At 33.9% G+C, this 12,495-nt stretch overlaps 1 protein-coding gene across 5 annotated transcripts in view; it reads left to right on the forward strand.

Annotated features, from left to right (window-relative positions):
• Positions 1-12,495, forward strand: part of LCORL (ligand dependent nuclear receptor corepressor like) — an 80,100-nt gene that overhangs the window by 48,870 nt on the left and 18,735 nt on the right. For 3 of the 5 annotated variants that reach the window (XM_035568978.2, XM_035568983.2, XM_050710260.1), the window contains exon 6: positions 3,804-3,894. In XM_035568978.2, the coding sequence (XP_035424871.1) occupies positions 3,804-3,894 (91 nt within the window). Of the gene's footprint in view, positions 1-3,803; positions 3,895-5,316; positions 9,497-12,495 lie in introns of those variants that run through there. The other 2 variants (XM_035568980.2, XM_035568984.2) reach the window with 2 other exon arrangements.

The raw sequence follows: 12,495 nt of genomic DNA on the forward strand, positions 1-12,495 counted from the left end.
CCAATTGTAGGAACTCAGGTGTCTGATACAGACTTATTTTTTCTCTGTTTCTGTAACCTTGCTAGTCTGGTGGAGGTTCACATTATTGTGGTCCTATTTATTCTGAAGATGTTTTAGCTTAGTTGTACCTTGGTGTTGTTGTACCTGATGATGTGGTGCTGAGCAGTCAGGTCCAGAGGTAAAGCCATTTCTTTGAAGTTCAAAATCATTGGATTGCAGCAGAAAGAATTTCATTAGAAGGTCACGAGGAGCAGACCTGGAAAACTTGTAATAACTTTTCTATATTAACCAGTATTTCAGAGTATCTGTTTATGAAGGCTATTTTTGTAATAGTCATGGTTTCAGATGAAAAGTATAAGCAATTCCATGGCTCTTATTAGACCCACATTATATAGAGTTTTTTCTGCTCCTGATGTTATTCACTTCCTTTCCAGAATTTTTGCCTAAATCATGTGGTTTGAGTGATTTGATAGAAATAATAGAAGTGCTGGTTTGGTTTTAAAAGATTTGTTCCTACCTTGCAAGTAATGGAGGTTTTCAAGGTTTGTTGTCCACCTGTACAGTCTGTTTTTTGTTCCCTAGTACTAGAAAACTGTGACTTGGGTCCTGTATTAAGGTAGGAGCTGAAGGATGAGTTGCAACTGCTCAGTTCTGTACTTCTACAATAAGGTACCCAGGGGACAAGCATGATCTCAGGGGGTGCTGCTGTTCAAACAGATTTCTGTTTGTCATGCAGGAGACATGTACATAAAATTACTAGACTGTGTGTGAACATCCTATTACAACAGAAATTTTGTTAGGCTGAGAAAACAGTCTTACAAAAACCAGTACCTGGATTAATGCCCTCATTACTTACAAAGGATACCAAAAGGTCATATTTGACTGGGTAAGTGTATCCACAAGGTGTGTAAAGGTCATATTTGACTGGGTAAGTGTATCCACAAGGTGTGTTAATGTTGCAGAGTAAGCATTAGAATGCTTTGTAACTTTATGCAGGTCAGAAATTTATTGCTGTACCCACAGAAGCAGGGCTTCTTTTGAAAATCCTGGCTTGGAGATGTGGTTAGACACATGTTTATTTGCATCTCGTTATAGATAGTTGGCTCTGTAAACTTCTGGTCTTGAACCTAACCAAAATTAAGATCTCTACTGTTTATATATACATACATTCATTTAATTTCATTTGGTCTTAAAACTTTATTGCCAGTGCTCTTGCGTTCCTACCGATTGGAGGTGCTCCTTCATCGTAATTGATTCTACTGTAAAGCAGAAAGATCCACCAACACTAGGATTTATGCATTTTAATGAAACTTTCTGACCTATCAGTACCTCTTGCATCAGATTGTTGTTTTATTTGTTTGAGTGAAATCACTGAAGAAAAGCCTGATGACTTTATCTGCTATTTTTTATGGATATCAAATCTCTCACATGCTTCTCATTCACTCTTTTTACTGAGGATCGCCTTCCCATAGAGCATGGTTTTCAGGGAAGAGTCATACATATACTTAATAAATGCATTTGCTGTGTTGAACATTTAGCTGTGTTGAACCTGAAATGGTTATTCCATTCTGCTTACCTTTTAGAGGCCGTATCTAATTTCGTGTCTCAGGAATCTGTATTTTCAGTGCTGTCCTCTTTTTAGTCATTTTTCCAGTTTGTTGGGGGCTTATGTTGTCAAAGCCAATTCTGAAAGACTGAAAATAAAAATGATTTGGTGTGTTCACATTTCATTTTGGAATCTTGCGATATCCAAAAAATCTTGTTAGTGTCAGTTCCTTTGTAGAGTGGTTAGAAAGAGCCATTCATGTTGGTTGTCTTGATATTCTAATGTCTTTAGCAAAACTCTCTATTTCAAAGTTGTAGATTAATTTGGTTTTCAACAGTGTTTCTCAAAATGGGTTTTCATTTTGGTGTTTTTGTTTTGTTTTTAATCTATTCTTGGTTTTCTTTTGTTCTTAGTAGTCACTTGATAGTGGTCTACCTAATGATTAGCTTTTGCAACTTGATGAGTTTGAACTTTGAGTTAGTTTTCTGAGGTATTTTTCCAGTGACTTTGTTCAGCTATCTCTTCTAAACATTTTATATCACAGTGCCTGTGAATACCAACTGAAGGTGGAGAAACTACTCTGAAAGAGAACACACAAACCCTTAAAGGGTAACGTAGTTTGTATCACTAACGAAACACAACAAATGAAATCTGTCTGTTGCACAGGAGTCAGGGTCATTGCAAGTATTCGGGATTTTTAACAGCTGGGTAGTAGTCTGGATATTCCTTGCAGAATAATTCTGTGGCGATTTTAGTTGGCTTTTCTTTCTGGAATACTGCTGCTTCAGAAAGCTTGATTAGCATTAACTAGTCCTTACTTTAACTTCCTTTAGGGTTTAAGGAAGATTTTGAAGGGAACAAGTTTAGGAGAAAAGGAGCATCTTTGACAAGTGGTGTATTTATAAATATGCTTAATATTATTATATTGGCCTACAATGTTAATTTTTCTCTCTTTAATCTTCTTCCAACATAAAACAGTTGGGCAACTAACACTAAAATATATTTCTTTGCAATATTGGTACAAAGCAGAGTTAACCTAACAATTTTTCTGAATTCTCATTTGAGTTTTGGCATTTGGAAAATCCAACCAATGCTTCATGTCTTCAATCGAAGGTTGTAGGAAAACATATACAATTGATTGATGTTTTGCAAATAATACATGATAACATAAAAATAATACTACTGTATAAAGGGCTAGCATAAGATTGCTTTTAGAGTTGAATGTTGAACTACATATTAAAACTCAAAATTGGATTCCTATAACACAAGCACACAAAACAGCCCAAGTTTGAAACAGAGAACCAAGGAAAAAGGTATGAAATTATATATGGTTAGGCAATTTATCTATAAATTAAATGCGATTTAAAAAAAATATAAACCAAAAAAATCTCAACACTCTTACTGGAAGGAAAATGTCAGGCACTGAAGAGGTTTGTTAATTTTCAATGTTTGTAAATACTGATTTGAAATAAAATATGGCTATTTCAAAAATTCATAGATTTTAACATCCAGCTATAAATCTTGAATATAACATTTGCCAGTGACTGAATAGAGTGAACTCCTACCCCCGTTTAGGTCTTTCTGATCCTTTAGTTACGTCATTACTTCATTGTGGGGACGGCAGGGGGAGTTTGTATAAACAAACTGTTAGTAATGTTTATGCTGTTAAATGACATAGGTCACATACACTGAAAACACTATGGGCTTTAGCTCTCTTCCCATTATTGGGGTACTACTATTCCTTTCTCATCTGGTAACCTGATCTAATCTCATAGCTGACTCTGCTCAGAGCAGGAGGTTGGTCCAGAGACTTCTTGAGGACCATTCTAGTCTGAATTATCCTGTAAGTCTGTGATTTAGTTATGTCCACTTTAACTTCATTATCAGATTCGTTTGTTTACAGTATGTTTGTACAATAATATGAAGTACATTGCTCTGGTTGCCTTGAAAGTAAACTGTGCAATATCCATGCATACATGATTTTTAGGAAAACAGACATGTTGCTGTTTAAGACATTCTTCTTTTAAATTTCATGATTTCGTTATGGCTTTTTGATTTTTGTTAATTTTAAACAATTTTGTCATAAATCAGATAAAACAATTTGCAGACAGCTGATATTGTTAAAGGAATAGGATGCCAGAAATTTGCAAGGTAAACTTAACTGCTTAAAAATTGTGCCATAGCTACAAACAATTGCTAGCAAAATGTCTGAGGTCATCCTTAAACAACTGCTATCATAATTACTCGTTCTTTGCAGGGGATGGAGTGCTAGATCTCTCTACAAAGAAAAGCGCAAGGTTGGAAGAACCCAAATATGATCCATTGTGTTCTGAAAACTCGGTGTCTGGGTAAGCAACGTTTAGGACTCTCTTCGGCTTATGTAAAAGAAAATTGGGGTTTCTCTTACTTCTCTGAAGTCAGGTTTTATGTTCATAACATATTTGTATATACTGACACACACGTGTGGTTTATATTTTGCTTTCAAAAGAATTTGTGTCACTCATAAGTGTGTGTCTATGTATATATCATATGTTTCATTTGTCTTTTTCCTTTTTTTCTGTTTAAAGAAAAGTTATCAGAACAATCACCAAACTTTAGTTCATGTTACTAAAAATGAACTGAAAATTGATTATGTAACACAATAAAAGCAGTAGGACAGTAAAAGAGAATGCAAATATATTCTTTCAGAGTTTACTTAGGAAACTTCAATTTTTGACAAAAATTACCATGTTAATATTTAGATTTAAAATATTCTTCAACTAACATGAACAATTAAATGGCTGTTATCTGTAATACTCCTTAATATGAGAGAGAGGAAGCGCGCGAGAGAGAGAGCTCTTAATCATCATACTTATACTTACATCATGGTTCTGGCTATGGTGTGTGGTGGCAAATAGTTAAATTTCTTTATTCAGCAAGAAAAATGTTGTTGCATCTGCTGAAAGCTACCACAAAGCTAGTGAAATGCATTGTTTTGTTGGATTTCGTTATGATTTTGGCATCCTCCCATCCACTAGCCATAGCAGGACTGTTTTTGTCACCTGTACGTCTTACAAAATAACTTCTTACCAATAGGAGTCCAATAGCAGTATTTGTTGGATGATGTAAAATTGCATTTTATTAATTTGCTGATATGAAGAAGTTTAAAAATTAATATGACTTTGTAATTAGAAAGCTGTAAATAGTGGCTAGAAGTTTTTAAACCTGTGTTTTATTTTGCCAAAATGGACTTGATTGTTAACTACAGCTCTTTACCTTATGGTTGTAGAAAGCCTAGTTTTGTGTAAGTCTGGGATGGTTGTGTGTAGTTATGTACTTATTGCTGCAAATTTTCTATGAGGGGGTTGACTCTTTTATTACTTGTTTAGCGGTAACGTCACGTTTCTACTAACAAAAACTCCTTCAGGATTTGGGTATTTAATGGAACGTTAATTGTATAATTAAAATTATAACAGTGTTGCTCTGCAAGTATGTGAACAAGGGAATATAGCAAGCACATGAGAATATTATCGAATACTGAGCTAGGATATAAAGTTCTTGGAAGGGCTGCTGTAGAAGCCACCGTATGATTTTTGACGCACTGTCCTACCAGAACTGTAACATTTTGCTAGGATAATCATTTAACTACCACATCTCAAAGGCTTAAAAGTATCAGAAGCAGTGATGTTACCGAAGCAAGGAGTATAATAAAGGAGTGGACCCTTCCCTTCCATAGCTGTGTGAGAGTCTCTCATACATCAGTTTACCATCGTTTCATTCCATCCATCCAGGAGACTACACAGACACAGAGAGGACTATGTGGAAAGAAGTGCTGAGTTTGCAGATGGTTTGCTCTCAAAAGCTTTGAAAGACATTCAGTCTGGAGCACTGGACATAAATAAAGCAGGCATACTTTATGGCATACCTCAAAAAACTTTACTTCTCCACTTAGAAGCCTTACCAGCAGGAAAGCCTGCACCTTTTAAAAACAAAACTCGAGATTTCAATGATAGTTATTCATTTAAAGACAGTAAAGAAACTTGTGCAGTCCTACAAAAAGTAGCCTTGTGGGCAAGAGCTCAAGCAGAGCGCACAGAAAAAAGTAAACTCAGTCTACTTGAAACCTCAGAATTAAAATTCCCAACAGCTTCCAGTTACCTCCACCAGTTAACTCTACAGAGAATGGTCACACAATTTAAAGAAAAAAGTGAAAATCTACAATATGAAACTACAAGTCCTACTGTACAATTAAAAATTCCTCAGCTAAGAATAAGTTCTGTGTCCAAACCACAGTCTGATACTGCTGGTCTTCTGGATGTTATGTACCACGTTTCTAAAACCTCCTCAGTCTTAGAAGGATCAGCTCTTCAAAAATTGAAAAATATACTCCCTAAACAGAACAAAATTGAATGTTCTGGACCTGTAACTCACTCAAGTGTTGATTCCTACTTTCTGCATGGGGACCTCTCTCCTTTGTGTCTTAATGCTAAGAATGGGACAGTAGATGGAACCTCAGAAAATACAGAAGATAGTTTGGATCGTAAAGATAATAAGCAGCCAAGAAAAAAACGTGGCCGCTATCGGCAGTACGATCATGAAATAATGGAAGAAGCAATTGCAATGGTAATGAGTGGGAAAATGAGTGTTTCCAAAGCACAAGGAATTTATGGGGTACCTCACAGCACTTTAGAATATAAAGTAAAAGAAAGATCTGGAACATTGAAGACTCCGCCGAAGAAGAAACTCCGATTACCAGATACTGGCTTATTTAATATGACAGATTCAGGGACTGGCAGCTGCAAAAATAGTAGCAAGCCTGTGTAGAATAATTGTTAGCAAATTGTTTTGTGTGTGTGTGTATGTATGTCTGTATACACACACTGTGTGAGAAATACATATGTTCACTCTGACAGAAGACGTGAAATTATACAGTTCAAAAACCACATACATGCCTTTTGAAAAATAGTTTTATTCAGGGTTTTCACTGTGGACAGAATTATAGAGTTGCTCACTTAATTCTGATAGTGTGTATTTAATATAATCCTTGTATAAATAGGTGAAAAGATTCAGGTTTTATTTAGTAGTCAATAGCATAAAGATGTTTTGGGAAAACAAGTATTTGTCATGTGAAACATAATTTTTAATTGGTGAAGAACCACTCTACCCATTCAACAAACCATCTTATTACGGAAATACACGATCAATGGTTAGCAAACTTCTAAACTTCACAGAATACTTGCAATAAATTGTAAGTAACTCAGATTATACAAATCAAGGGATTTTTTAAAAAGCTAGTTCCTTAAAAGAAAGTGAATTTGTGAAGTATTAGTAGGATATAGTACATTCTGTGAAAGAAAAAAAAAACTTCATCGTTACTTAAATATCCAATACAAGTAAGAAATAAACATTTCATTACTAAAAATGTGTGTTAGCAGGCATAAACTGCATTTTTTTATCATTTTAAGACAATTTTGTTGGTGGTTTAGAAAGAAAGTGGTGTTTACAAAGTGTACACTTATGAAACCTGAGAAATTACTGTAGTTATAGAATTATTAAATATGAAATAAGATGGAATACTAAGAGCATAAAATAATTTAAACTTAAACCTAATTTTCCTTTTTAGTTTGAAAAATAAGGTGACTTGTAAGGTTTAAAAAGAAGGTTGGAATGCAACTTAGAGCATGTTCATAATGTGCACAGAATGAGCTTGAGAATGGCGTTTTGTTTTGTTTTGTTTTTGTTTAAACGTGCTGGTTAGTTGACGTTATGACTACTTAAAATTTATTTAAGGATTGTGTCACACTCCTGTTGAAAAACCTCACTGTAACTGTAATGTATTTGCTGCTGTGACATTTCAAAACATTTTCAGTTTATCAAAATGAATACCAAGTTACATTATCATTTTGCTAATAACCAAATTTGCAGTTCAGGGTCTTGATAGAAATACAAATATCGAACAGTGAAGCTGTTTTGAACGTTCAATAATATACATTCTTTATAAATTTGGTAGTTAGAAGCTAGACAGTTCACTTTAAATAGGTAACTTTTAACAGAATTTAAGGGAGACCAATTACCTTCATATTGCAGTTTTTAAATGAATTTCAAAGTATTCACATTGGACTTTATATCATACTTAATTTTTTCATGGAATATCACAAAAAACGTGTCTACATACGAAGAATGGGGGCTTGCTTCATACATTTGATACGGAACATCAATGCCCTTTTCCTCTCAAAATGTTATTACTTCTGTATGCATTTAATTTGGGATAGAAAAAGACTTTTCTCCAACTTTTATACATTTGTTGCACATGCATACATTGTCAATTTTTTTCCCACTTAAATTTGCCTATGTATAGGTTAATTATAAAAACTGAAAGGGGACATTAGATACATATGGGCCACATCAGGTGACTTGATTTCTAGATAAACTTGCCATTAAAGTCAGCAGAGAACATACTTGCAATATTGATGGCAAAATCTAGACCATATTTATTAACCTTATTAAAAAAATATCAACTTACATTTTAAAATAGAATAATGTTCCTTATGTGAAGCTGCACAAACAGTGTATCACTTCTTTGGTCTCTCAGATCTATACTGAATCTTCTTCAGTGACTAAGGTTTACTTGCATATTACAAAATGAATCCTTTTTTACGCAGAACTGTACCTGATAACTAGGAGGTTACAAAACAGCAAATGTCAGGGTCATCTTTCCTTTTAAAAGAATTAAGCCATATTTTGTGAGGGCCAGAAGGATTAAATTCTTAATGCATCCCCACTGAAAAGTGAAGTTGAAAAAAACCTTAAACGTTTCAAGATCTGTCTTTATACAGTTTTACTTGCAAAAATTTGGGGCTTCAATACTTTGCCTAATATTTGTACCATACTGGTGTTTTCTACTCCTCAGACAATATTATAAATTTGAGTCCGAAGTTTATATTGAAGGCAAGTTACAGTACTCTTTTTATATCATTTAAAAGATGACCTGACCAAAAAATTAACAGGATTCATAATATCAGGGATCATTTTACTATTGACTTAACAGTACTCAGTAGTTTTGTATGTAATATTATAATTAATTTTCAACATTTTAGTACTTGTATTTATTTTTTGGTCAGAAATAGTATATTAAAATATTTTTTGATAGTTTATAGATGATACTCAACCTGTAAGTGTTTAAAGGAACAGAATTATTTGTTTCTAATTATTAGGCTAACCTTTGATTACACAACTAAGGAAAGGCAGGGAAACGTGTAGATTCTCCTTCCCCAACCCCTATGTACTCCATTAAATGTCATTTAAATTACACACTTTGAACTGTTTTATAAATTCAGTTACCAGTCACTACTTAGTAATTGACATTTTCTGAAAATCCATGTTTCAGCAGAATTTTAAATGAAGGCGAAAGCAAGCCCTACATGCTTTCTACTTATTTGAATGTTTCTCAAGTATTTTATATTAAAAAACAGTGCCTCTGTTTTTAGAACTACTGCTCAGTAAAGCTGTTTAAACCATTTCTGGTAGCTAATGACAATTTTATATTAAATTGTATATTAACTTTAGTGAGACTGATTTTTTAGTTGTTTACAGTACAAATACTTGTATTTGTTTTTTAATTGCAGTATTTCCATTGTCGCAGTAATTTAGTAAAACTCTGTGGCTGCCTTGATTTTTGACAGATTTTTGTTAACAACTGATTTTTAGGCAATTAGTTATATTTATGCATAAATCAATTGCACTATAATTCATGAATTATTTATTACAATATTTTCTAATGAATTCCATGTATTTGTCTTGTGTTGTAAATGTACTGTAATTCTGTTTCTTCTTTGTGTTGTTATATTCCTAAATCTGATTGTATGAATTTAATTGTTTAGTTAACGTGTTTCTACGTTGTAATTTGTAGTAAAGCACTTCAATGCTTTTGCACATAAATTTACAACACTGATGTGTGATTGATTTGCTCATTCAGTAAAAAAAAAAAAAAAAGAAAAAAAAAGAAAAAGAAAAGAAACAAAAAACCTGTACACTGACTCATTTGACTTACTCCTGAGGCACATATTTAACATGGGCATTAGATCAAGACCTGTACAAATTAAGCATTTAATGACTAATTTACTATGAGAATTTTATATAACAGAGATCATAGCTTTAAGGAAGGATGGTTGCTTAGAATTGAAATATTACTCATAAATGAGAGGAAATTCGGAATACAACACTATGTAGATAGGTAATTAGTTTGCAGTGAAAATTATCAAAAGCTATATGGGTGCTTAAATTGAAACAAATATTCATTTTACTAATACTATTATAGATAAAATACGGCTTTTGGGGAGAGATTTATTTACTTAGGAAATTTCTGTAAGTACAAATTGATATTTCCTTCAGAGTTCTATGCGGTCCATACAAGTACCTGCAGATGCATTCTGTTCCCAGTTCTGCTCCTCTGCTCAGTCTTCAGCGACATTGCTAGGTCGGTCCAACAGGGACAGAACTTTAGGGAAGGAGATTTTCTGGGAGTCCTCTCATAAGAACACTTTCCTGAGAATTTTCTGGATTTGAGGAGAAATATTTGCTTATATCTAAAATAATATGCTGAAGGGCTAGTTTTTAACCTTACCACATCTCTGCCTTTGTGCCAGTTCTGGACTCCAGTCGATCATCACTGTGGTATTAATGCCCCTGCCATTACAAGTAATGTAATTTCATGCTTGACTTTTGTCTTCAGGGGTTTTGTACACAAAAGGTATTGGGGGAGCAGCGTGTATTGGTCCCTTCCCCTCTCAACTCCTCTATTTCCTATCCGCTCTCGCTGGCCACCTTTTTTTGTGTCTTTTGTAGGAAGTGTAAGGCAGTTCTGTGAAGGAAGGATGCAGTAGTGAAATAGCTCGTCCTTCTGGGCAGTTAATGCTAAAGTCCTTTGTCCCAAAGAGAGTCTTAACTGCTGTGTGACAACACAAATTTAAAGGGCTACAGGGAGCCCTTCCAATTTTATTGAAAAGTAGTTTGTCTAAATATATGGACATCTCTACAGAGAGAGACTCTTTCTTGAAAGAAAAAGTGTTGCTTTAAAGCTTCAATGTGTTTGCAGAGTAAACTCTACTCCCAAATGGTGACCATGCTGCATTTTCACAAGCTTCAGAGACCTTTTGGAGCATGGTAGCATTGCCCTAGGTGAAGTTGTCTGTCAGCTTTAGAAACTAACACAAAGGGAAAGCAGGTTATAGTTGTGTTACACAAGGGTAGGTAGCCAGGAAAGAAATCATGTTAGGAGAGTGTCCAGTATGTCTGTGGTAACCAGCATATTAATTTTTAATAGATTAATCTCAACATATCAAATTCAGAGCAGTTTTAGCTTTGAGAAGGTTTTAGCACTTGGGAAGGTTCTTCCACCAGTGAGCATATATGAAGTAGCAATTACTTACATTATGGATACAAGCAGCCGCCATTAAAATATCTCTAGTGAAACAGCATTAGACAGAGCTTGCAAGCCTGGAAAGACACAGACATCTGTTTAGAGATTTGGTCCATAAAATCTGTACAGTAGCCATCAGGTAGCAAATTATTACGTAGCAAAAGGACTGTGATTTACAAACAAAATACTGAAGACCTGGTGCTTGGGGTGTTTTTTGGTTTGGGTTGGTTTGTGTTTTTTTTTTGTCTTTAGCCTTTTGATACATTCTTTCATTAAAGTCATGGGAGGGCATTAAAGTGGGGAGGGCAATTAATTTTTATCCATAATGGTATTACTAGAATAAGCTTTGTTTTCCCAAGTGTAGTGATACAGTTCGACACCTCGTGACTCCAGAGAAATAATGTTGTGACTCTTCCCAGTGCAGGGGTATTTCAAAATTAGTTAAAACCTGACATAACATGCCCTTGAATAATGTTTTTGTTTTGGACTGCAAGTACAAAGAGGGTTTTAGTCTTTTTATGTCTCCAGTTTAAATATAATCACATTTTCAATTAGTAGTATCACAATTACCTTAGGCTTTTGAGTTAACAGTAGAACCTAATGATTGATTTTCAATATATTCCATTTCTTACTAAATATTGCAGAGGAAGGAAAGAACACAAGGGATTATTAAGCATAGTTGGCTGTTTTTAAACTCTAAACATTACAATCCACATGGGACATTAAAAATACAAATTTGTGTGTATAACTTCCAGTAAGAAACCTGAAGCTAAAAGTTATTATTGATGTTAATTACATTGGGTATGAGCTAACAAAAAAATAGGTAACTTTTTAATAAATATATTACATTTTAAATATGTATGTTCCTTGTTCAACACAGTTGTAAAACTAATCAAAATGAAGGTTTTCTGAAGTACAGGCTTAAATGCAAAAAGTTACATAAGCTAATATTAGGACAAAAAGTTAGTGTCATGTTCAGAGTTTGGTGATATGTTTAAACAATACATACTTTTCTAAAACAGAATTCTTTTAATACTTTCTGCTCATGCAATTGATTTTAGTAAAACATTTGAATTAGATGATAACTATCTGGTGATAGTTGCTATCCAGTGTAAGGAATTTGTATTTAATTGAAGAACTATCTGTATTAATTTCTACCATGGAAATTTTTCAGCTTTTCAATATAAATGATTGATTAGGTAAGTAGTGACATTAGTTTTAATAATTTATGAGAAATGAATTAGATAGTTAAGGTAGTATTTCATCAGTGATTTTATTTTGAGTTAATATCTTTGAGAACAACTGCTCAGAAGTCTTTCTTAGATATAGACCTACCCTATATTTGAGATTTAATGGATATTAACCTTTGACACAGCAGTTTCATATTCCAGTGGTGATTATCTCTGTTTCTGTATAAGGAAACTGTGTGTGCGTGTGTATATGTGTGTGTAATACATTGCAATGAAGAGCCTGTGATGCACCACTGCAATTTATTTAAAAACCAGAAGGGAAGCTTGTATCTGAAAAGAACAGTAACAGTAGCAAATGGCTA

The sequence above is a fragment of the Cygnus atratus genome, chromosome 4 (assembly GCF_013377495.2).
Source record: "Cygnus atratus isolate AKBS03 ecotype Queensland, Australia chromosome 4, CAtr_DNAZoo_HiC_assembly, whole genome shotgun sequence".
Lineage (NCBI taxonomy): Eukaryota > Metazoa > Chordata > Aves > Anseriformes > Anatidae > Cygnus > Cygnus atratus.